The sequence below is a fragment of the Lithobates pipiens genome, unplaced genomic scaffold (genome assembly GCF_037356315.1).
Source record: "Lithobates pipiens isolate NorthernLeopardFrog02 unplaced genomic scaffold, aLitPip1_a1.2 Scaffold_16, whole genome shotgun sequence".
Lineage (NCBI taxonomy): Eukaryota > Metazoa > Chordata > Amphibia > Anura > Ranidae > Lithobates > Lithobates pipiens.
This window is the reverse complement of record NW_027507748.1, coordinates 207,743,754-207,770,503: the sequence shown is the minus strand read 5'-3', so window position 1 is coordinate 207,770,503 and position 26,750 is coordinate 207,743,754. Positions and strand designations below refer to the sequence as shown.

General features: G+C 45.2%; 1 protein-coding gene across 2 annotated transcripts in view; it reads right to left on the bottom strand.

Annotated features, from left to right (window-relative positions):
* THEMIS2 (thymocyte selection associated family member 2) overlaps positions 1-26,750 on the bottom strand; it is a 169,416-nt gene that overhangs the window by 54,521 nt on the left and 88,145 nt on the right. For both annotated transcript variants that reach the window (XM_077480939.1, XM_077480940.1), the window contains exon 4: positions 9,325-10,391. In XM_077480939.1, coding sequence (XP_077337065.1) covers positions 9,325-10,391 — 1,067 coding nt within the window. The remainder of the gene's footprint in view (positions 1-9,324; positions 10,392-26,750) is intronic.

Here is a 26,750-nt window from a genome sequence, read left to right as displayed (position 1 = left end):
TCAGCCTTCCCATTTGTACTTGGAGTACCTAGCAGACCATATTAGTAAAGTTATGAAGGGAAAATTAAAAAAGTGATCTGGGGTGTGCCATAATCATGTGGTCAGTATGCCTAAAGGGGGCAAAACTAAAGACAGTAGCATGAGCTAGCAAATAGATTTATTGAAAGTAACATCAATCAGCCAAATGCATGAATGCCCGTGACATCTCAACATGTGGATCCGGGATACCTCTGGAGAAGCATGCTGAATTTCACCTGCCTAACTTTTTAATTACATGAACAGGGACCCCTTGACGAGAAGCAGTGGAAACCACACCTATCCTGAAAGAATGGCTGGAATAAGCTTTGGGGTCCAAACCTAGGTTTGACAGCAGGGTGCGGCAATGTTTCATGAACTGCTGTGGAGACGGGAGCACTAAGGAAAAGGCAATAGTGGACTATCCCTGGGTTTATTCGCTGTTATCACCATGAGTTGGTCTTAGACTGTAACTGGACTGTAACTGGGCACCATTGCTGGTCTTGAAAAAATCAAATGTCAGTACCAGCTCCTGTCTGCTGCATCTTGCAAATGTCCAGATGCAACCAAAAATGATCGGGGTACCCAACTAACTAGTTGATCAAGAGTGTACAGGATCTTGTCCCAGTACGGGTAACTCACCCAGCCTGAGGAAACCATAGAAAGCCAGATACATGGCCACCTTGAGGTCCAACCTGGGTAGAAGCTCAAAAGGAGACCTGGAAAGTATATCAGACATGCTCCAGAATATATTGCCTGTGATGGGGAGTCTGCTAACTCAGGCTGAAACAACTAATCGATTCATCGACAACAAATTGATTATGAAATTAATCGATTACTATTTTCATAATCGATTGATCGGCCAGTAAGATAATGAGGTTAAAAAAACTAAAATGAGCCCTATAGTACAAAAAAAAATCAAATAATTGCTACTTTAAATATCACTTACACAGTTCTACAGTAAAAACAAAATGAACCCCTTACTGTAGTAATTATCTACTTTTTTGTACTATAAAGGGCTCATTTTTATTTTTTTAACTCCATTGTGTTACTAAACATCATAGACCTGGTTCACACCTAATGTGTTTTTTGGTGCTTTTTACAGAAACACACTACATTTCATTTACATGGTTTCCTATGGCACACGTTGACATCTATGCTTTTTTTCAGCTGCTGCGTATTTGGAAAGGGTCAGGGACACAAAACAGTGCTTTTTTGGTTCAATATACTTTAATGGAGAAGCTGCAGAAAAGCATGTAATGCTTTTTTGCAGCAAACGCAAATCACAGCAAAATCACATGAGCAAAAATCAAAACGCACAGCAAAAAGCACTGCAGAATCAGATTAAAAGCAAACTGCATAGGTGTGTACCAAGCCCTATGCTGGCCACACGGATCAATTTTCAGATGAGAATATTCAGACAAAAAAATATTTGTACATTCGCTGAATAAAAGAATGTTTGAAATATTCACTTGTTTTTAAAATTCTGTTTTTAAAATGAATGCAATTTCTGAACGAAAACCACATACACTGTCTTAAAATTCCTTTGACCAAGAAGTTTTCTATTTCCAAATTTTCCTCTCACTGTGGTTGAAAATGAACGTCGATTTGACCCCACTAACGATTAGAAAATCGACTAAACGTTCTTAAAATGACATGTTTTTTAAACAATAGTATATTAGTAAGCTAATAGTATATAAAAGCTCTGCTTCCGGGTGCTGTAAAAAAAATTGAGGGAGATTAAGTTGAGATAATGCATCTGCTGTGCTGTTGCGATTTCCACTGAGGAACTCTTCCAAGAAAATAAACTTGTACATCAGACCTAGCCATGTCAACCTACACATCAAGGACTTTATGAGTAGGGACCCTGATCTACCCTTAAATAACAATTAGGCTGTGGCCAAATTATCTGTAAAGAAATTACTGAGTTCCCTGACCTACTGATCCCCATGTGACTGCTGCCGCCAGTATTGGGTAAATTCCGAGCAATGTATGAGCAAACTTGGGCTGACTAAATAATTCCAGGGGCCAACTGCTGTCCAACCATGCATGTCCAAAAATGGCCGCAAAACCAACTGAGGCAGCGGCATCTGAAACACTCCGAGACCTGCTCTTTGGTTGTGGCCTGAACATGGAGATGCCATTCCAGTCACACAGGAACTGGTTCCATGTGATTAAGTTGGGTCCTGCATAATACAAGGATGCAAAATATGACAAGCATACATTTCGCTCTTAACATGTAAGAGCCGCCCTATGGCGGTTCTGAAAAGGTCATGGTTGTAGACATCCATTGCTGTGTCACAAAGTGTCTATTATATTGCCTTTCAGAGTGCAGCAGTGAGTGACCACGTGGGCTCTGTCTGAACTTTTCCAGATATTATAAACCAGTGCAAAAAAAACAAATTCTATAAAAACTTTCACAAGGTTAAAGACATTAGAAAAGGAGGAAAAGAGAGCTAGAAAGAAGTCAAGAGAGCCACAAGAGCCAAGAGAAGAGTGGAAGATTAGGGGGGATGGAGGGAGAGTAGAGTGGGGAGGGAAGAGGGAGCGGTGAGGAGGGAGAGGGGGGGAACTGGACCCAGAAGGGGGCGATGAATGTGCATCTCCCGGGCCGTAGTACATACAGAGAGGGTCATTGGGTGGTGTCAGGGGACTGCTGCCTTTTATCCTAGTTGTGTTAGGAAGGAACTAGTCCATGGTGTCTTTTTCAAAAAGGGGCAGCCCCTCATCCAAAAAGACAAATACGTTTCAGATTGTCCGTGTCTTAGTGTAGCTTTCCCGTTGGTGGCAGTATGTGAGTATAAGTTCCTCCATCTTGTTAATTTCCTCCACTTTTTTGAGCCACGAGCCTATGGATCGAGGTTGTGTGGACTTCCAGCATAAAGGGATGCACGCTTTGGCCGCATCGAGGAGGTGGCGAATTATTGATTTTTTTAATAGATTTTCTGCGGAATGTTGGATGCATGGAGCAGAAAGAAGACTGGATCCTCTAGTATGGGGCATTTGGTAAATTTTTGGGCAGTGAGCTGGATCATCTTCCAGAAGTGGTCCAGCTTAGAACAGGACCAGAATATGTGGAGAATTGTACCCTGTTTTTCCTGGCACCTTCAGCATCGGTCTGAGGACGAGGGGAAGAATTTTTTATAGTTTTTTTTCGGGGGTATTATACCATCTGGTTACAATTTAGAAATTGGTCTCCTGAATCTTTGTGCATATGGAGAATCTATAAGTGAAATGAAGGGAGTTTTGCCTTTGTTGTGGGGAGAGCGAGCCCTTGATATCCTTCTCCCATTCACTGAGGCATTTTGGTTGGTAGCCCTCGGGCGGTGTTATCAACAGTTGGTAGGCGGCCGATAGAGTATGGGGCATGGCACCCTCCTCTGACCAATAAGTCTCGAGGGTGGTGAGAGTTTGGCACTCTCACTTGGTTGAAGAAGATGGGGGATATGTGGATCTGCAGGGCTTATAGGAGGTACAAGAATTTGGGGAAAAGGCTCATCATGAGGATGTTGCACCTGCCGAACCATGAGTGGAGGCCCTTATACCCAGGGCCATCTTTAATTTTGATTGGCCCCTGGGCAAACATTTTCTTGGGGCCCCCCCCTCCATTCTGAGACATACAAAAAATAGCAGGTAGACTCAAAATCAGTTTACTGCAGCAGATCATGCAGTGATTGCAATTGTTTGCCAGAGGTTACAGCCTATCCTTACTGCTTGTCGATTGGTTGCTAGAGGTTAAAGCAGATCACTACTGTTCGCTGATTGGTTGCTACAGGTTAATGCACATCATTACCTCTCCCTGAGCAGTGGAGCAATCCTAAATAATTGAGCAAGTAAAGGGGCACATTAATACACGTACTACAGGAGACGTTCAGAGACTACGGACATACTGCAGGAGACGTTCAGAGACTGCGGACATACTGCAGGAGATGTTCAGAGACTGTGGACATACTGCAGGAGACGTTCAGAGACTGCGGACATACTGCAGGAGACGTTCAGAGACTGCGGACATACTTCAGGAGACAATCAGAGACTGCGGACCTACTGCAGGAGACAATCAGAGACTGCGGACATACTGCAGGAGACAATCAGAGACTGCGGACATACTGCAGGAGACAATCAGAGACTGCAGACATACTGCGGGAGACAATCAGAGACTGCGGACATACTGCGGGAGACAATAAGAGACTGCGGACATACTGCAGGAGACAATCAGAGACTGCGGACATACTGCAGGAGACAATCAGAGACTGCGGACTTACTGCAGGAGACAATCAGAGACTGCGGACATGCTGCAGGAGACAATCAGAGACTGCGGACATGCTGCAGGAGACAATCAGAGACTGCGGACATACTGCAGGAGACAATTAGAGACTGCGGACATACTGCAGGAGACAATCAAAGACTGCGGACATACTGCAGGAGACAATCAGAGACTGCGGACATACTGCAGGATACAATCAGAGACTGCGGACATACTGCAGGAGACAATCAAAGACTGCGGACATACTGCAGGAGACAATCAGAGACTGCGGACATACTGCATGAGACAATCAGAGACTGCGGACATACTGCAGGAGACAATCAGAGACTGCGGACATACTGCAGGAGACAATCAGAGACTGCAGACATACTGCAGGATACAATCAGAGACTGCGGACATACTGCAGGAGACAATCAAAGACTGCGGACATACTGCAGTAGACAATCAGAGACTGCGGACATACTGCAGGAGACAATCAGAGACTGTGGACATACTGCAGGATACAATCAGAGACTGCGGACATACTGCAGGAGACAATCAAAGACTGCGGACATACTGCAGGAGACAGAGACTGCGGACATACTGCAGGAGACAATCAGAGACTGTGGACATACTGCAGGAGACAATAAGAGACTGCGGACATACTGCAGGAGACAAAAAGAGACTGCGGACATACTGCAGGAGACAATAAGAGACTGCCGACATACTGCAGGAGACAATCAGAGACTGTGGACATACTGCAGGAGACAATAAGAGACTGCGGACATACTGCAGGAGACAATCAGAGACTGCCGACATACTGCAGGAGACAATCAAAGACTACGGACATACTGCAGGAGACAATCAGAGACTGTGGACATACTGCAGGATACAATCAGAGACTGCGGACATACTGCAGGAGACAATCAAAGACTGCGGACATACTGCAGGAGACAGAGACTGCGGACATACTGCAGGAGACAATCAGAGACTGTGGACATACTGCAGGAGACAATAAGAGACTGCGGACATACTGCAGGAGACAATAAGAGACTGCGGACATACTGCAGGAGACAATAAGAGACTGCCGACATACTGCAGGAGACAATCAGAGACTGTGGACATACTGCAGGAGACAATAAGAGACTGCGGACATACTGCAGGAGACAATCAGAGACTGCCGACATACTGCAGGAGACAATCAAAGACTGCGGACATACTGCAGGAGACAATCAGAGACTGCAGACATACTGCAGGAGACAATCAGAGACTGCAGACATACTGCAGGAGACAATTAGAGACTGCGGACATACTGCAGGAGACAATCAAAGACTGCTGACATACTGCAGGAGACAATCAGAGACTGCAGACATACTGCAGGAGACAATCAGAGACTGCGGACATACTGCAGGATACAATCAGAGACTGCGGACATACTGCAGGAGACAATCAAAGACTGCGGACATACTGCAGGATACAATCAAAAACTGCGGACATACTGCAGGAGACAATCAGAGACTGCGGACATACTACAGGTGATGGTCAGAGAACTTTCAGCAATGCACAGCTTGACAGTTGAATAACACAGCTCAGGGTTTAAGCAGTCAGGCATTTTATGGATGCAAGGACATACCTGGGCAGCCAAACTCACTACATACATTTAGAGGTATGTGGGAGGGGCTTCCATTCTCTGATCTCACTACAACAGCCGGGAGCTCCACTGATGCTTTGTAGGGAGGCCCCATTACCTGTGAATTGGGGCCCCGATGAAGGTTTTGCAGAGTGCACAGAGGACACGGGAGGTTGTATTCCCGCGCTAGCCAGCTGAGAGGGGGTGGGGCTGGGAGCTCCACTGATGCTCTGACCCCACCCCCGTGCAGCCTGTATGCCTCTGGTCTCAAAGTCTTGACACGTGGTCAACGGGAATGGCATTCCCTGCATTTTCTTGGGCACAGGCGCAGAGAAGGCCTTTGACAGGGTGAATTGGCAATTCATGTCCTGTCCTCTGTCTTAAGATATGTGGGGTTCGGCGACACCATGTTTAGCTGGATAAATACACTGTACTCTGCCCCTTCGGCTCGAATCAAAGTCAATGGTTTTCTGAACCCTTCAAGATCAGGAATGGGACACGACAGGGTTGCCCCCTGTCACCACTACTCTTCGCCCTGTCACTGGAACCTCTCCTATGTACTATATGCCTAAACCCAGACCGGAAACCCCAACAAAAGGTTTTTCACGTATGCAGATGACATGCTGTTCACACTCACAAATCCTACAATCTTGCTTCCGAACCTCCTCCACGAATTCCAAACATACGGTAACTTGTCGAACTTGAAGATCAACTTCGATAAGCCTGAAGCAATGGGGATAGGTCTACGGCATTCCCTTCTTACGAACCTTCAGGCTAGTTTCAAATTCAAATGGACTACAAAGACCCTGAGATATCTAGGCAACTACATACCCCCTAAAATGTCCCAAATCTAGGCCCTGAACTTCCTGCCAATGCTGAAAATTGCTCGAGAACTTCTTAACAAATGGTATAAGCAGGGCCGTCTTTAGCGCAGGGCAAACGGGGCATCTGCCCTGGGCCCAATGTTTGTAGGGGGCCTGCACTGCTACCCATGAATTGGGGCCCCAATGAAGGTTTTGCAGAGTGCACAGAGGACACGGGAGGCTGTATTCCCGTGCTAGCCAGCTGAGAGGGGGCGGGGCCGGGAGCTCCACTGACGCTCTGACCCCGCCCCCGTGCAGCCTGTATGCTCGGAACAGAGCGGCTGTAGTTAGAGCAGTGATCGGAGTGGGAGCGTCAGTGGAGCTCCCAGCCCCGCCCACGGACCTCTGTATTTCCCAGCCAGTATAGAGGGGGCGGGGCCGGGAGCTCCACTGGCACTCCCACTCCGATCACTGGCTCTGATCTTGAAGGGTTCAGAAAACCATTGACTTTGATTCGAGCCGAAGGGGCAGAGTACAGTGTATTTATCCAGCTAAACATGGTGTCGCCGAACCCCAGATATCTTAAGATAGAGGACAGGACATGAATTGCCAATTCACCCTGTCAAAGGCCTTCTCTGCGCCTGTGCACAAGAAAATGCAGGGAATGCCATTCCCGTTGACCACGTGTCAAGACTTTGAGACCAGAGGCATACAGGCTCTGCAGAGGCCGCAGAGGTTCAAGACTTTGATTATGTTGTCTCTAGCCTCACGAGTCGGTACAAAGCCATCTTGGAACAAGTGGATCAATGTTGGGAGAAGTTGTATTCTGGTGGCCAGGAGTTTCGTGAAAATCTTTAGGTCCGTGTTGAGCAGCGAAAACGGCCTGTAGCTGCCGCACAAGGAGGGGTCTTTGCCTTACTTTGGGATCACTGCAATGTGTGGTGAGAGTGTGTTGCGAGGGAACATCGTAGTAGATCCTAGGACATTAAAGAATTTTTGCATGAATTTGCCAAGGGGTGATAGCAAGGCTTTATGGTATGAAATGGTACAATCATCTGGGCCTGGAGCTTTCCCTAGTTTAATGGTGCATATCGCACATTGACTCTCCTCTAGTGTGATGGGTTCATCTAATAGTTTGCTCATCCCACATCTGGGAGTCCCTTTGAAGGTTATAAAGGGATGCATAGAACTTCTGGAATTCCTTCGCTATGTGTTTGGGAAGGGAAATTTTTAGGCCTGAAGGAGACATTATATGGGGTATATAATTTTCTAGCATCTGATCTCTCAGGGATTTGGCCAGGAGCTTTCCACATTTGTTGCTGGATTCATATGATATTTTCTGGCACACTTTTATTGCCACCGTAGCTTCAAAGTGCATCAGGTCGGCAATTTTTGTCCATAACATCAGGCGTTCCGTCTCTAAGGAGGGAGTTGGAGCATATTTATGTCTGGCTTTTACAGATCGGAATTTATGAAGAAGGGAGGACAGCTGTAGTGTGCATTGTTTTTTGATTCGGGATCCATGCTTAATGAGCACTCCGTGGATCACTGCCTTGTATGCTTCCCACACAATACAAATGTTGCTGTCTAGTGTGTCATTAGTCTGGAAGTAACAGTCCAGTTCCCCGATCACGTCTTTGAGCACTTCTTCATCTTGTAGGAGGCTTTCATTCAACCTCCAAGTTCTTGGATGTGGGACTATCGGTCAGTGTGTAGGAGAGTAGGATCAGAGCATGGTCCGACCAAGTGATCGACCCGATCGAGGAGTTCCGGAGAGAATGTAATTGGGAGTGTGGGATTAGAAAGTAGTCAATCCTAAAATACTGTTTATGTGTTAAGGAGTAAAAAGAGTAATCCCTTTCAGAGGGGTGAATAAGACACCAGGCGTCTATTAGTTGTGCCTTGTGTATAGATCGCTCAATACGTTTCCGAGGGCTGGGGCTATATTCATCTTTTAGTTCAAGAAGAACTTTACCACCCTCCTGGAAAATCTCCAGTGGATTTCCATGTGAAGAGACCTACAATGTCTTAAAAACATGAATGTTAAAAGTGGAAATAAACTTTGATAACATGGGCTTGATGTCATAATGTTCTAGTATGCACTGCATATTAGCACATTATGGCAGACTTACATGTCAAATAGTGCCCCTCAGTGCTGTCAGTGTTCCCACTAATTGTAGGTGCTTCTATCTTCTCCTAATCTTCCATCTGGGTTTGGTCTGTTCAGCTACTTGAATGGCCGGTCTGCTGCTGTCAGTCTCATGCATGTGCATGGGTGTCACATCACTATGGCACAGAGAGTTACCATAAATGTACACTGGGCTGTGCATGTGTGGCTCAGTGTACATTACTGCTGACAGGCAGGGAGAAGCATTTATGACAGAAGAGAGCAATAGGGTCTCTGCTGTCATAACAAGTCTACATGTCAGATTTTTTTTAAATTCAGTTCTACTTTATCATTATTAATTTTATTATTATTTTATAATTATTATTTTATTATTTATATTCTAGAGCAACTGTAGTGTTATATAACAATATAATATTGTCCATCTTCAATTAAAAAGCCAAAAGCACTTTAAAAATAAAGATGGAACCATGTTACCACAACACAATACACACAAAAAATATTTTACCTTCAGATCAAGATGAACTGTGCTTATTGGCTTAACCGGTTTATTGCATGGTTGATCCTCTTTAGTTTTGACCTCTCTTTTAGGTGGCCGAGGAGGTGGAAGCTGTTGGGTTGGCAGATAGTTTCTCAAAGAATAATAAAACCATTCCATTAATTCTTCCAACTTACTTGAAGTAAAGAGACTGCTTGTAGAAGGGACAGAATCATCCTGTAAAACTACTGAAATGTTTAGATATTTAATAGGCAACTCAAAGTATTCCGAGACATTGTCCAACGAACTGACCAATAATACAGGTTCGTCAACTACCTCTTCCAAACTGAGAGTATGAAAAGAAGTCAAAGGGTCATTGGGTAAAGATGGATCTTTTGCTACAACCTTCACCTCACAAGGGAGTTTATTTTTCTCTAATATACGATTGATGTTGTATTTTTTGTTGTCTTTAATTTCCTCTACAAAATGACCTTCCATATACAAAGGAAGCATGATTTGTTCTGGTTCATCATCGTCGTCATCTTCTGCTGATTCTTTACTACACACCAGAACATCAACTTCTTGTGGTCCACTTTGACTTGAAAAGATAGTTTTGGTTTGATGCAGGGTGCGTAGATGATCCCCAATGCAAAGTGCAGAGAAGTTATCATCACTGCTCTCACTGTCCTGGGTCACCACAACAGTTAACTGTGTTCCTTCGGCCATTTTGGTCCACAGTTCATACACTGTCGAAAACTCTCTTGGTTTTTGACGAAACATTCCTTGGTATTGTGTGTGTATGAAAAAGAACCTGAAGGTTTTACCTTTACAGGCTTTGGCCAGCACTTTTCTAGAAATCATTTTTTTGTGGATAATAATTTTTTTCCCTTTGTGTAGCACAGGATAGCTGTCATTTTTCATCAAATGGTTGGATTCTTCCATATCCAGAATTTCTGCAACAACTGGAAACTTGCGTTCATGCTGACAAACTTCTTCCAAGGACAGTGGCTCGATAAAAGTGATTTTTCCACAATTCTCAGTGATATCTATTACATCTACTTCAAGACTTGATGGAATCATAACCAAACCTTTTCTCACTGCATTAGGGAAAGAAAAAAAAAAAAAAATAACCACAAGAACCATATATACTGCAAGGATTTTAACAAAGGTTACTGGCATTTCTTTTCTAGTATTCTTTAGAACGGTCTCATCATGCCCTTTCTCAAACTGACGTCTCACTTTGGTCTTTGTCCTTGGTTACAACTACATCAGTAGGCTTAATGCTGTAAAGAGGACTGGTGTTTCCTGATGTGTGCAGGTATCTTAGAAATTATCTCTCTAAAAAAAAAAGAAAAAAAAAAGAAACAAATTTTGCAGGGGATGCCTGCAATATGATTCAAGCACTGTGCCGACTAATGGAAAAACCATTAAGTTAATCATAGAAGCAAGAATTTCTATATTAAAGTGGAGTTGCACCCAAAAATAAATAAATCCTAAATGTTCCTAAAAAAATAATAATAAATAAATTAATTAATTTTGATTTTTTTTTTAAAGTCACCTCTAAATGGCTGTTGCTAGGGGGTCCCTCGTAGTCTGCCTCCTTCAGTGCCTGGGCTTGTGACATCACTTCCCCTCGGCACAGGAAGGGCTCAGCTCTGCCCCCTCCCTCTTGTCAATCATCTGGGACATATGAAAGGTCCCAGGTGATTGCACGGCCAATCACGGCGAACGGAGGAGGAGATGAGCGGGGCTTCGATCCCCCGCATTGCTGGACCCTGGGACAGGTAAGTGTCTGATTGTTAAAAGTCAGCAGCTGCAGTATTTGTAGCTGCTGACTTTTAATTATTTTTTTTTAAATGGCAACACCACTTTAAGTTTACATGCCCCAGGGTACTACAACTGCCGGGAAATTATGTCTTAATTCCTTTGCAGTTTAATAAAATTATTTTGCAGTTTTAATACAATTATATAGCTACAACCTGAAAGGGGAAAGTATTTTAGAACCATTAAATTACTAAATAGGTATTTTCTACTTTTCAGTATAGTCTTGTAGTGATTGTGAGGGTTTTCTTTTACAATTAGGAGATAAAAGACATCTTGTAAAAATGTGGTGCGTTTAGGAAAAAAACAAAACCTCATCACTAATTTATGTCTGCCTAACCACTTAAGGACCAGCCTCTGCAGTTGTACTGTGGCAGGTTGGCTCCCCTGCATGAATCGCCATCATTATACGTCGGCTCACGCAGGCGCAGTTGCGGGCGGATTCCCATTCTGACAGATGACATAACATAGATCTACTATTCCCAGTAATCGGGAACAGTGATCTCTGTCATGTCCCAGGCAGCCCATCCCCCTACAGTTAGAACACACCTAGGGAACACAGTTAACCCCTTGATCACCCCCTAGTATTAATCCCTTCCCTACCAGTGTCATTTTTACATTGATCAGTGTATTTTTATTGCACTAATCATTGCAATAACGTCACTGGTCCCCAAAAAGTGTAATTTGGGGGTAGATTTGTCCTTCGCAATGTCGTAGTCCCGCTAAAAATCGCAGATCGCTGCCATTACCAGTAAAAACAATAAAAAATTAATAAAAGTCCCAAAATCTTTTCCATAGTTTGTAGACGTGATAACTTTTTCGCAAACCAATCAATAAACGCCTATTGCGATTTTTTTTTTTACCAAGAATATGTAGAAAATATATATTGCCATAAACTGATGAATACATTTTATATATATATATATATATATATATATATATATATATATATATATATATATATATATATATATATATATATATATATGTGTGTATATATTTTTTTTTTTGGGATATGTATTATAGCAAAAAGTAAAAAAAGAAAATGTTTTTCAAAATTGTCGCTCTTTGTTTATAGTGCAAAAAATTTAAACTGCAGAGGTGATCAAATACCACCAAAACAAAGCTCTATTTGTGGGAAAATAGGATATAAATTTTGTTTGGGTACAGCGTCGTATGACCGCGCAATTGTCACTTAAAGCGACACAGTGCCGTATCGTAAAAATGGTCTGGTCATTAAGGGGGAAAATTCTTCCGGTCCTTAAGTGGTTAAAGAGGTTGTAAACCTTCCTAGAATAAGGATTACGTATAGGCGCTGTAAATATCTCCTAAACATGCGTCAATGTTCTCATTGGCACATACGCTCTGAAGGAACGGCCACCTGTGCCGCTTCTTCGGAAGTCGGTCCCATAAACGGCGGCTCCCACACAGCCGCACCGGAAGGAGGACGGGTGAAGATGGATGCACCTTCGTTTGCAGGTGAATATTACATAATGTGCTAGTATGCTTCGCCCCGTCCCCGCTGTCTCCCAGTGGCTACCGCCACTGTCTCTGTTGATGAGGAAGGAGAGACTGGGAGGAGCTGAGGCTCTCGTGCATGTCACTGTATTGAGATTGGGTTTAGTTAAGTACAGGGGGAGGGGGTGGGGGGCTGCTGCACATAGAAGGTTTTTTACTTTCATGCATAGATTATGGCTTTCTTAACAAAATGACCACAAATTGTGAGAATAAGAGTTTAGGTGTCTAATACCATTATTCTGAATACAGGGTTACCACAGGGATGTGTGTTGAGCCTGGCCCTGTTTACGAATGACTGTATTCCAATACAATGTCAAATACTATAGTGAAGTTTGCTCATGACACCTATTTAGTTGGACTCATACAAGATAATGATGCGACAGCTTATAGGCAGGAAATTTAACATTTGGTTGAGTGGTGTACAGAAAATGATTTATTTTTTAATACTGCAAAAACCAAAGAAATAAGATCAATTATTGATCGGTATATATAGATGGTGAGGAGGTATAAAGGGTAGAGACTATCAAATTTTTGGGTATGCATATGCGTGGTTGTGCGACGCTGTACTCAAATAAAATGTATGTCCTTTTTCCCCACAAATAGAGTTTTTGTTTGGTGGTATTTGATCCCCTCTGCAGTTTTTGTTTTTTGCGCATAAACAAAAAAGACCGACCATTTTGAAAAAAAAAAAAATATATTTTTTACTTTCTGCTATAAAACACATCCAATAAAAAAATGTAAAAAATCAAATGTCTTCATCAATTTAGGCCATTATGTATTCTGCTACATATTTTTGGTTAAAAAATACCAATAAGCGTACATGGATTGTGCCTTCCCTAATGACAGAAATGATGATCTGCCTTGTTTACATAAGAAGTTTGCCATTCTCCCCCTGTAAGGATTGACGGATGCCTAGGACATCGAGTCCGTTCAGCTCCCATTGTATATAATCACAGTGGGAGCAGGCCACTGGCAGCAACGCATGTGCTCCCCCTAACCAGAAGTGTCAGGTCCAGGCACGTGATCCGGCACAGCAGTGCCACCGTATATGTAAGGTATACAGTCAGCAAGTGATTAATAAGGATGAGCCGAACACCCCCGGTTCGGTTCGCACCAGAACCTGTAAACAGACCTAAACTTCGTGTGAACTTTAGAACCCTATAAAAGTCTATGGGACTCGAACGTTCAAAATCGAAAGTTCTAATTTTAAAAGCTAATATGCAAGTTATTGTCCTAAAAAGTGCTTGGGGACCTGGGTTCTGCCCCATGGGACATGTATCAATGCAAAAAAAAGTTTTAAAAACTGAAATTTTTTCGGGAGCAGTGATTTTAATAATACTTAAAGTGAAACAATAAAAGTGTAATATTCCTTTAAATTTCATACCTGGGAAGTGCGCATGCGCGGGATCTCGGAAGCAGACGTGCTCTGAGAGAGCTCCGCACGATCCGGCCCAAATACAGCAATATTAAGCGCAGCCAGCGGGACAGCGACGACGAAAACGGCAGAGGGAAGCTCCGGTGAGGGTGATGAACAGGCGGGCTCGGGGCCAGCCGAAAAGAGGTCAGCGTAAAGCCCTGCCATTCACCGGGGGGTCCGGGTCCTCTCCTGAGTGCAGGCCGCAATCCAAGATGGCGCCGGGACGCCGAGACACGCGAGGCCCGGCCGGAGCTGCAGCCTTCCTGAGGGATGGAGCCAGCAGAACTCCCCTGAAACTCCCCAGGGATCCGTTCTCGTCACGATCTTCCGGGGACATGGAGGAAGATCAGCAGGGTGAGTCCCGTTCGCATCCCCCTTCCCCGGCCATAGATGAAGACGCACAGGAACTGATGGGCTCCCCTGGATCCTCTATGGATAAAAATATGGCCGAACTGGCAGAGGCCATGTCTAGTCAGCTTAGCTCTGCTTCCATAGCACCCCAGCCAGCTTATTACTCCGGGGACACAGTGTTACTAGCTCGGTTCTCCACGATGCTACAACAGGAGCTTTCTAAGGCCTGCACTTTGATTACCACTGATCTTAAGAGGGACATTCACAGTATTGGTGAGAGATTTGACATTGTTGAAGCTAAAGTTGAAGGCACTGTTAAAAGGGTTAACCAGAATACCCATATGCTCACAGACCTCCAGGACAGGCTGGAGGATGCCCTTACAAAAATCGAGGATTTGGAAAATCGCTCTCGTAGATACAATGTGCGTGTTCGCGGCCTGCCCGAAACGCATACCGATCTGGAAGGGGCAATGCAGGAGTTAATGAAGGACTTGATCCCAGACATAGCACCGCATCACATGGAAATTGACCGCATCCATAGGGCCCTTACTGCCCCTAGATCTGATGGCCTGCCTCGTGATGTTATTGTTAAACCACATTACTACCAGACCAAGGAGAAGTTGATGCTTGCTGCCCGCAGTCGGCAGGACTTGACTCTCTGTGGGTCGTCTATTCAGTTATTTACTGACCTTGCTCCTTCTACGGTGCAAAAGCGTAGAAATTTGAAACCCCTGCTACAACATCTCATCAACCAGCAGATCAGATATCGGTGGGCCTTCCCCTTCAGATTATCTTTCACCTATAATGGCAAATCCTACTCATTTTCCACGTTGCCGGAGGGCGAAGAATTACTACTTAGTTTGGGCATTATCTCGAGAGACTCATCAGCCTCCTCTCCTCCGATTCCAGCACACCGCTCACTCTCCCCACTTTGGACGGAGCGTAAGCGGAACCCGCCTAGAGGAACCCCCCGGAAGACCAGAAGTCCTGAGAATGCACTTTTATGCCCTCCTTGAAATCCTGGACTTACCACTTGCAGCAGGAGGGATACTACTATTTTTTGACCTGAGGGACATACCTGAGTCCGTCTGTGCCTGCGCGACTGCGTAGTCACCCTGTTAGCACAACCATAGTGCAGTTTCCTATTTTTTGGGTTCATTCCACCCGAAACGGTTCTTCCATGACTGACTTGAAGTTAATGTGTGTTTTTTTTTTTTTTTTATTATTACTCTCTCTTTTTGGACATGTTTTACAGCGTCCTCATGGTTTGATGTTTGAACTCTGTTTCTGAATAACATGGGGATGCGGGGTCTGTCCTATGGTGGGGCCCGTAGGGCCTCCCCCGGGGGGGAGGGTGCTGGGGCGGGGGGGGCCATTGGGTGCCTGCTTGCCCTGGGGCCGTTTCTCTCGGGGTAGGATGACTAGCGAAGCTAGTGTAACTTACTGTCCGACAGTATGCGAGACCTGAATCCGCCCTGCTGGCATGCTTTGGCGCAAGGGCCATTTGGGCCGGATCGGAAATCCATGCTGCTCCTTTGCAAGACTACCTTCTCTCTTCGGAGAGGGGTACCCTTGCCACTTCCGGAAAGGACATTCTATCCGGCAGGGATTATTTCCCACATTGTTATACGGTTTACACAAGTTTACTGGTATAAGTTTGCGGGCCTACGGCCCTTATCTTTTATGTTAACTAATTCTCTGTTTCTTCTCTTTTTCCTCTCTCTTTCTACCCCCTATCTTCCCCGAGCTGTAGTCCTGACCCTAACTTACACACGCTGGTACTGGAAGCTTGTGAAATGGGAATCCCATGTATTGGAGGCTGTGCCCGCCCTCATGATGCTACAAGGTAAGAGTGCTCTGCCCTACCACGATGGCTAAGTCGTATTCGTCCGACTTTTCGATGATCACACATAATGTCCATGGCTTTAATTCCCCAATTAAAAGGACTAAAGCCTTTCAATTTTATCACAAACAGAAAGTAGATATATTACTACTACAAGAAACACATTTTTCTAAGACGTCAGCTCCACGTTACCTTAATGTTAAATACCCGCAGTTTTACCTAGCTAATGGACCCGATAAAAAGGAGGGGGTAGCTATAGCTTTTTCTAGACGTACCCCTTTTACGCCCATCACCATAATTAAGGATAAGGGTGGCAGATACATCATGGCCGTGGGACGTATTCATGACCAACTTGTATCCTTTGTATCTTATTATGCTCCAAATTCAGGACAGGTGGACTTTTTTAGCAAGATGTTGCGGACATTGATGCCCAAGGTCCAGGGACAAGTGATTTTGGGGGGAGACAGCAATATCCCGCTGGACAGAGTTATGGATAAATCCAACCCTGACAGACCCACTTTCAAGAGACCGCCGACTGGGAGTAATAGGGTGGCTAGACTTTTACATCTCTATGATTTAATTGACGCATGGAGGGAGTCCAATCCCACGACTAGAGATTATACGCATTTTTCGCAGGTGCACCATACATATTCCACGATAGACCATATTCTGGTCCGCACACCTCTGCTCCCTTATCTAACGTCGGTAACGATACTATCCACCCCCTGGTCGGATCATTCTCCGATCAAGATGTCATTGACTGGGTTGTGGTCCAAAGCTTCCCCAGCCCCGTGGCATTTGAATTCTAGTCTATTAAAGGACCCCGTTTTGTGCGCTGAAATAGACAAAGCATTACAACAGTTTTTTGCGGGTAATAAATCCTCGGACACGTCACCCGCGATTAATTGGGCGGCTCACAAAGCCACGATTAGGGGCATTATGATACAAATAGGCTCTAGGCAAAAACGAGCTCGTGACCATGCGATTCGACAACTGGAAACCAAATTGGACCAGCTGCTGCGGGAACAACATGCCCACCCGCTCTGCGACATTAGACATACGATTGACGATGTTAGACTGGAATTGAACTTGGCTCTGACGACTCAGGCGGAAAAACATATTGGCTGGACTAAACATAGGTACTATACCATGGGTGACAAACCGAATACTATGTTAGCCAGGAAACTGGTTCCCCGACCACATACGCCTGCGTTACCTAAATTGAGGCTTTCTACGGGTCGCTCCACACAAAACCCTGAATTTATTCTGCAGGAATTTTACAAATTCTATTCCAAACTTTATGGCTCACAGACTACGTATGATTCTCGTAGAGCTGAACTCTTTTTCCGTGATGTTCCGCTGCCTCAGCTGACGCGAGCTCACGCAGATCTGATGGAGGCTGAATTCACGGAATTGGAGATTAAAATGGCGATTAAGTCACTACACCCCTCGAAGGCCCCTGGACCAGATGGCTTTCCAGGCCAATATTATAGGAAATTCCAGGATGTCCTGATTCCTCACCTGTGCTCTTATTTTAATGAGCTTCGGAGGGGAAGCAAGATACCCCTACATGAAAATGTAGCTTATCTTAGTGTCATTCCTAAGCCGGGCAAGGATCACGGGGACTGTGCGAACTACCGACCGATCTCCCTGATCAATACTGACCTAAAGATTTTAACGAAAGTCTTAGCATTTAGACTTAACACTTTTCTGCCGAACTATATCCACCCTGACCAGGCCGGCTTTGTCCCGCTTAGACAGGCATCGGACCAGACCCGCAGGCTAATTAATCTTATATCAGCAGTGCAGTCGGACTGGGATGGTGGGGGTTCTAGACGGGGAATGCTGCTATCGTTGGATATTCAGAAAGCGTTTGACTCCCTTTCATGGGAATATTTATTTGCTGTCCTACGCAGGTATGGTTTTGGTGAGCGCTTTTTGACTCTCCTCGGAACGCTTTATGACACACCATCGGCATCGTTGATGCTGCGGGGATATTCCTCTGAGCCTCTACCGATTAGAAGGGGTACGAGGCAGGACTGCCCTCTGTCCCCGCTCCTGTTTGTTCTTGCGATAGAACCATTGGCCACTAAGATTAGGGAATGTCAGGATGTTCAGGGGATTAGGTGTGGAAATAGGGATCATAAATGCCTACTGTTCGCGGACGATCTCTTGCTAACGCTGACGTCACCAATTACTTCCCTCCCTAACCTATATGTGATTCTTCAACCCTTCTCCGAAATCTCGGGGTTGAGAGTTAATCAGTCCAAATCTAAAGCGCTCAATCTTTCCCTGTCGGAGGCCACACAGAAGGCTCTAGAGAGCACATACCAATTTAAGTGGGAGCCAGAGGCACTGCCATATCTTGGTGTTAATCTGACCCCGACTATCCAGTTATTATACAGGAAGAATTACCCCCCACTCTACAAAACACTGACAGAGGACCTAGCCAAATGGCAGCTACACCCTCCATCGTGGTTCGGCAGACTACACTCTATTAAAATGAATGTGTTGCCTAGAATACTGTATCTGTTCCGTACCCTACCGGTGGCTCTACTGTGTAGGGATCTACAAGTGTTGCAAAATGAAATCCTTAGGTTTATTTGGGGACACAAGAGGCCCAGGGTGAACAGGAGCACAATGTACACCCTAAGGAAACAGGGGGGACTGGGCCTGCCGGATCTGCAGAAATATTATCATGCGGCTCAGCTGGCCCACCTTACCAGATACCATTCACGCCACACACATGCTATTTGGATGGATATGGAATCTTATTCCTGTCGCCCCTCGCAGGTTTCACAGCTACTATGGCTTCCAATAAAAATATAGACCGCTGATATTGTGTCCTACCCTGTCACTGGCTCTGGCTATATGGGACAGGCTGTCAAAAATATACAAATTCAGATCGCCCCACACTCCGCTGGCGCCATTGCTTAACAACAAGGAGTTCACCCCGGGCCTCTCTCCTCAACTGTTCAGCTGGTGGACAAATAAAGGGCTATTGCGCATTGCTGACCTATGTGACCGTAGGGGTATAATTTCGGAACAAGCTCTAACTGAAAAATTTGATATGCCGTCTTCGGAGAAGTTTCGATGTGCCCAATTAAGGCATTTCGTACAGAGTATGGCCCGTAGGGGAGACCTGGGGTCCCTGACTCCCATGGAGCAGTTGAGTATGCAATATGACAAAATTAGAGGCCATTTATCAGCCATCTACACATTACTTAGGGGTCCAGGGAAGAAGTTGAGTTATATGATCCAGTGGGAGCGGGACCTTCAGGAATCCTTTGAATTAGACGACTGGTGCACGCTCTCTGAGACGACATCTCTCGCCAACACATCAGTGATAGAGGCTAATTACAAGGTATTGTTGCGGTGGTACATGGTCCCAGCCAGATTGCCCGCTTTTGTTCCGGGAGCTACGTCCCATTGTTTTAGGGGATGCGGCCAGGTGGGGACCACCTACCATATTTGGTGGTCATGCCCGAAGGTCAGAAGGTTTTGGATTAGAGTGTTTAATTTTGTCTACACTATCATAGGACTGAACCTGAGGAAATCACCTAAGCTGGCCCTCTTGGGGGGCAAGGCGGCAGAGGCTTCCAGGCCTCAGCAGAGGCTCCTTACCTTTATATTTATTTCAGCTAAGATCACCATAGCTCGTAACTGGAGATCAGCCGCACTACCGATAGCCCAGCTTAAACATAAAATGTCATGGTTAATGCTGAACGAACGGTTATCCGCACTGTCTCAAGACAGGATGAAAATGTTCTATAGAATTTGGGATCCATGGATTGTCTATCTAACTAATGGCTTCCGGGACGCATGCTGTTTAACATTGCCATGGTAGCATGGGTTTGAGGATCCAGGACTACGGCTCCCTCCCCCCCCCCCCCCGGCCCAGTTCTCCCCCTTTCCCTCTTTTTCTCCACTTTTTCTTCTCTCTATTCTTTTCTCTTCCCCTGCTATTGGGTCTTTCCTCTTCTCCTCACTGTTCTCTGTTTTCTTTACATCTCTCATTTAGCGGTGATAGCTGCACGATTGGATATTTATATCACTCTAGAGGTAACAGCTTCGGCAGATGGGATCCTATGTGATCCGGGGTTATTAGATAAGGCACCTATTTCGCTGCCGCCAGCATGTCTGCGGAACTGACCGGTGCGTTAGCCCATTGTGCATTGTGCTTGATGTAATACTTTGCCGCATTAATGAGACTTTTGTTTGTATTGTGCTGAAAACCTTTAATAAAAAATATTGAAACATAAATTTCCTACCTGGGGGGTGTCTATAGTATGCCTGTAAAAGGGAGCATGTTTCCTGTGCTTAGAACTGTCCCTGCACAAAGTGTCATTTCTGCAGGAAAAAAAGTAATTTAAAATTATAATACAGAGAAGTCATTGAAAGTCCAAAAAAACTTTCCCCCAAATTCAATTACTAGGCCCTTCAGGACTGGTATGGATATTAAGGGGAACCCCTCATCAAATAAAAAAAAATCACGTGGGGTTCCCCCTAAATATCCATACCAGACCCTTCAGGCCCGGTATGGGTTTTAAGGGGAACGCCACGCCAAATAAAAAAAAAAAAATGGCGTGGAGTTCCCCTTAAAAATCCATACCAGACCCTTTATTTGAGCACGCAACCTGGCAGGCTGCTGGAAAAGAGGGGGGGACGAGAGAGCCCCCCTCCTGAACCATACCAGGCCACATGCCCTCAACATTGGTCACAGACCCCTCAAAGCACTTTGTCCCCATGTTGATGAGGACAAGGGCCTCATCCCCACAACCCTGGCCGGTGGTTGTGGGGGTCTGCGGGCGGGGAGCTTATCAGAATCTGGAAGCCCCCTTTAACAAGGGGACCCCCAGATCCTGGCCCCCCCTGTTTGAAATGGTAAGGGGGTACAAAAGTAAGTTTCCGTTACATCAGAGGGGGCGGGGTCGCCCACACGTCATTGGGGAAGCCAGGCTTCCCCACTTGCCTCAGAGGGGGGTGGGGTCAGGTGATGGGTGGCCCCGCCTTCCCCATATAAGAAATGTCAGGCTACCGGGACCCCGCAGTGTCTCCGCCAGTGGAGACAGAGGACGGATGGACTGCGCTGCCCTGGACGGAGAGATCACCCATCACTGGATCAGATCAGCCATCGCTGGACCCCGGAGAGATGATCCTCCATCGCTGGATAGCAAGAGTAGATTACCACTGCTGAAATCTTTTTAAAACATTTTTCATATTTAATAAAGGACTTTTTCAAAAGTGTGTTTGTCTTTTTTATCATTCTTTTACACTTTCTTTGTGAAATGGTAGGGGTACTTTTGTGACCCCCAAAGCATCCTCCCAATGTTGAGGGCATGTGGCCTGGTACGGTTCAGGGGGGGCGCTCTCTTGTCCCCCCCTCTTTTCCTGCGGCCTGCCAGGTTGCGTGCTTGGATAAAGGGTCTGGTATGGATTTTTAGGGGGAACGCCACGCCATTTTTTTTTAAATTTGTGGTGGAGTTCCCCTTAAAATTCATACCAGACCTGAAGGGCCTGGTAATCGAATTTGGGGGAACCCCACGCTTTTTTTTTTTATCAATGACTTTCAATGACTATTCTCTGTATTACGGGGAGCCGACAAGTCATTATAGCTGCAAGTGATTTTAAATGACTTTTTTTCCTGCAGAAATTATACTTTGTACAGGGACAGTTCTAAGCACGGGAAACATGCGCCCCTTTACAGGCATACTATACACAGCCCCCAGGTATTACATTTAAAGGAATATTACACTTTTATTGTTTCACTTTAAGCATTATAAAATCACTGCTCCCGAAAAAACTGCAGTTTTTAAAACTTTTTTTTGCATTGATACATGTCCCCTGGGGCAGGACCCAGGTCCCCAAACACTTTTTAGGACAGTAACTTGCATATTATGCCCCGTACACACGAGCGGACTTTTCAACATCCAAAGTCCGACGGACTGATTCCGTCAGACTATTCAATCGTGTGTGGGCTGCAACGGACTTTTGATTCACCAAAGTCTGACGGACTTTAGAATATGGAACATGCTTCAAATTTTTCCGACGGAACTCCGCCGGACCCGGTCCCTTCGAAAAATTTGCTTGTGTGTATGCTATTCCGACGGACTAAAACCGACGCTAGGGCAGCTATTGGCTACTGGCTATGAACTTCCTTATTCGAATCCAGTCGTACGTCATCACGTTCGAATCCGTCGGAGTTTAGTGTGATTGTGTGTGGCCAAGTCCGCTCAGCCGAAAAGTCTGTCGGAACTCTGTCGGAACTCCGGCAGAACTCCGGCAGAACTCCTTCGGAAGTCTGTCGGACATAAGTCCTCTCGTGTGTACGGGGCTTTAGCCTTTAAAATTAGCACTTTAGATTTCTCCCATAGACTTGTACAGGGTGTTCCGCGGCTTTTCGAATTTGCCGCGAACACCCCAAATTGTTCACTGTTCGCCGAACAGGCAATGTTCGAGTCGAACATGAGTTTGACTCGAACTCGAAGCTCATCCCTAGTGGTTAAGAAGAGATATGTGGGCATGTGTTAGGAGTATGTGTGGTTGTGTTGAGAAATGTTTTTTTTTTATTTGCTGTTGTAAAGAGTACCTTGATATATTTTGTTGTATGCATAGAATGACAATAAAGTATTTTATTATCTTATCCTATATTATGTTATTTTTGGGGTATTTGTACTGTCCTGGCATTTTAAGGGCCTCAAGAAATTAGATAGACCATCAGTACATCAGTATTAGCCCTTGTACACACGGTCGGACATTCCGACGGAAAATGTCCAATCGGACCGTGTTGTTGGATAATCCGACTGTGTGTGGGCTCCATCGGACTGTTTCCATCAGAATATCTGACGGACAAAGTTTTAGAGCTGGGCTATAAAACTTTCCGACAACATGATCCGATCGGACTTTGTCCGATTGTGTGTAGAGAGTTCCGATCGCACAAAGTGTCACGCATGCTCAGATCAAATTCCTAGACCAAAGCTATTGGCTACTAGCCTGAACGTAGTCCCGTCGTAACGAAAAATAACGTCATCACGTTGCGTACGATCAAATTTTCCGACCGTGTGTATGCAACACAAGTTTCGGCCAAAGTCCGTCTGACAAAATCCATAGGATTTTGTTGTCAGAATGTGCGACCGTGTGTACAAGGGCTTAGAGTTGGGCCGAACACCCCCCAGTTTGGTTCACGCCAGAACTCTCGAACATCGCAAAGATCAGACCTGAACTCCAAGCCCTGTTAAATCTATGGGGCATATATGCAAGTTATTGGCCATAAAAAGGGTATTGGGGGCCAGGATACTGCCCTGGGGGACATGTATCAATGCAAACAATTTTTTTAAAAAAAAATAAAATTTTTAAAGGAGCAGTGATTTTAATGATGCTTAACCACTTCAATACCAGGCACTTAGACACCTTCCTGTCCAGACCAATTTTCAGTTTTCAGCGCTGTCGCCCTTTGAATGACAATTGCGCGGTCATGCTACACTGTACCCAAACTGAATTTTTATAATTTTGTTCTCACAAATAGAGCTTTATTTTGGTGGTATTTTATCACCTCCGTGATTTTAATTTTTTGCGCAACAAATAAAAATAGACCGAAAATTTTGATTTGTTTCTGTTAAATTTTTTGGGAAATAAGTACGTTTTCTTCTTCAATGACGGGCACTGATAAGGTGGCACTGATGGGTATGATGAGGTGGCACCAATGAGGTGGCACTGATAGGTGGCACTAATGGGCACTGATAGGTGGCACTGGTATGCAGCACTGATGGGAACTCATAGGTGGCACTACTGGGCACTCATAGGCGGCACTGATGGGCACTCATAGGCGGCACTGATGGGTACTTATGGGTGGCACGGATAGGTGGGCACTGATGAGCATGGATGGGTACTGATAGGTGGCACTGCTGGACACTGATGAGTGGCACTGATGACACTGATGGGTGGCATTGCTGGGTGAAGGGTGGCACTGATGACACTGATTGGTACATGATGGTGTCAGTCAGTGCCCATTTGTGGGCACTGACTGGCACAGACTGGGCACCATTTGCACATCTGTCAGACGCGAGTGAGGAAAGGCCAATCACCGGCTTTTCCTGTTGACATCCTGAGGCTCTTTACCGAGATCAGCATAGCGGTGTGTCAGACTGACACACGGCTCCACTGATCGCCGTGATGCTCGCCCCCACGGGCGAGCGTCGGCATGTTATCCAGAAGGACATCATATGATGCCGAGTCAGGATAACGAAACCACCGCCTGGCCATCATTCTGCTATAGGCCGGGCAGGAAGTGGTTAAAGTGAAAAAATAAAAATGAAAAATATCTTGAAATATAGTGCATGGGGGGTCTCCTTAGTCTGCCTGTAAATTAATGCATCTGTACCATGTATAGAACCTGATGCAGCAAAACAGATATATAGACTATAAAAAAATACAAGCTTTAAATGCAAGCTTTAAAATTAAATGAAAATAAGTTATGGTGTCTCTTTGGCAGACTCTGGTTGGAAATTTTTGCACCACAGTGAGCAAGCTTTATGTGAAGAAGCCAAATTATAGTACACTCAGGTCCATATTAAATTTTTTTTTAGATAAGGTCTGGTAACTCTTTGGCAGACTTTGGATAGAAGTAACAGGTGTGGAAAAATTGGGTATTCTTGATAAAAGCAAGAATTGGCCTTGCTGCAAAAAAATGTAAATTATATTTCAAACAGATGTAGAAAAAACAGTAATTGGGTGTTAATTGTGCCCATGAAACCTATGCCAAAAATTACTTCAAGAAAAAATCAACACCCACAAAAAACTTTTAATAAGTGACATTGACATCAGGGGTTGATAGCTGCTGCTAATTCAGGACTGATTAATTTTGACAAATGTCAGCCAGTCAACGGAGTCTGTGAACAGACACACTCTTATCTGTCACAAAACCTCCGTCAGCGCTGAATGCCCATTCAGAAAGCACACTGGATGCAGGACAACCCAGCGACTCAATTGCATACTGGGCAAGTTCTGACCAGTGGTCTATTCTCATGACCCAGTAACCCAGCGGATCGCCTACTGGAAAGCTCTCCATGTCTGTTTTGCCTATAGATAATCTTTTCACCATGTGATGTAGACGCTGCTGATGAGATGTTGAAGCTGACAACCCTGGGTGACGAGGACTAACATTTTTAAATGTATCACTTAGGCCGCCACCTTATCCATGGCTCCTCCTCTGTCCAATTGAAGCCGTAAAAATATATTTTTTATGAGACTGTAACCTACACGGCTCTGGAAAGGTGTTCTATAAACTACTTTTTAAGGTGTCCTCAAGATATTTCATCCTGTGCTCCCTCTGCGAGGGCTGGATGAGTTCCAAGACTTTCCCATTGTAACAGTGGTCAAGGAGCGTTACCAACCAATAATGTTCCTTCTCATTGAAGCCAAAAATTCTTAGTTCCTTTTGCAGGCTTTGAAGAATCAGGGAGCCCATGCATTGCAAATTTGTGGAGGCATGAGAAGCAGAGTCCTCGAGGCCACTGAAGATTACACTATCTGGAACTGCCTCTTCCCAGCCACGTACTACTCCCAGAGTTTCTGGGGGCTTAAAACTATCTCTTAAGATTTGATGTATGTCTTCCTCTGTTTCAATGCATCCAAAACTGCCAGAATCCTCCTCCTCCTCCTCCTCTCTCCTCTTATGTGTTCTGTGGCATTGCAATAATGGTGTCTGCATAAAGCAGGCCTTGAGATGAAAGGAAGTCCTCCTTTTCCTCCCACTACTCTGCCTTAAATGCCATAATGCCACGCAGAGTATGCTCCAGCAAGAACACAAGAGGGATAGTGTCATTGATGCATGCATTGTCACGGTTCACCATCCTTATCGCCTCCTCAAATGGTGACAAGTGCAGTGCATGCATACTTTATCAGCAGCCATTGGCGTGGGGAATAAAAGCCGAGCTCCCCTGAGCCTGTCCTTGTGCCATACTCACACAGGTACTTGTTGACGCCCCTTTGCTGCATGTGCAGCTGCTGCAGAATTACCAAAGTTGAGATCTACCTGGTGGGCATGTCACAAATCAGGCGGTTTACAGGCAGGTGGAATTCCCACTGAATTTCAGCCAATCAAACATTGGCTGTGTATGACTGCCTGAAATGACTACACACTCTTCTGGCCTGCCTTAGAAGATCTTGCAAACCTGGGTACCTGTTTAAGAAACACTGCACCACCAAATTGAGGACATGTGCCAGGTAGGGATGGGCGAACGGTTCGGCCCGAGCACTTTGGTTGTTTGGATGTTCTGCGAACACCAAATAATATGCGATGTTCGGAGCAAATTTGTTTACTTAAACGGGTGGCCCCGCCCCCTCTGACGCCAAGGGAAAGCCTAGGGAAGTCCCGTGGCATCAGAGGGGGCCGGGTCACAGGGTGGGCCCTCAGTTATATAAGAACTGTCACAAGCACAGAAGCGTCACATAGAGGGAGCCTCCCATTGAGGCGGATCATCCGAAGGACGAAGCAGGGAAGAAGAA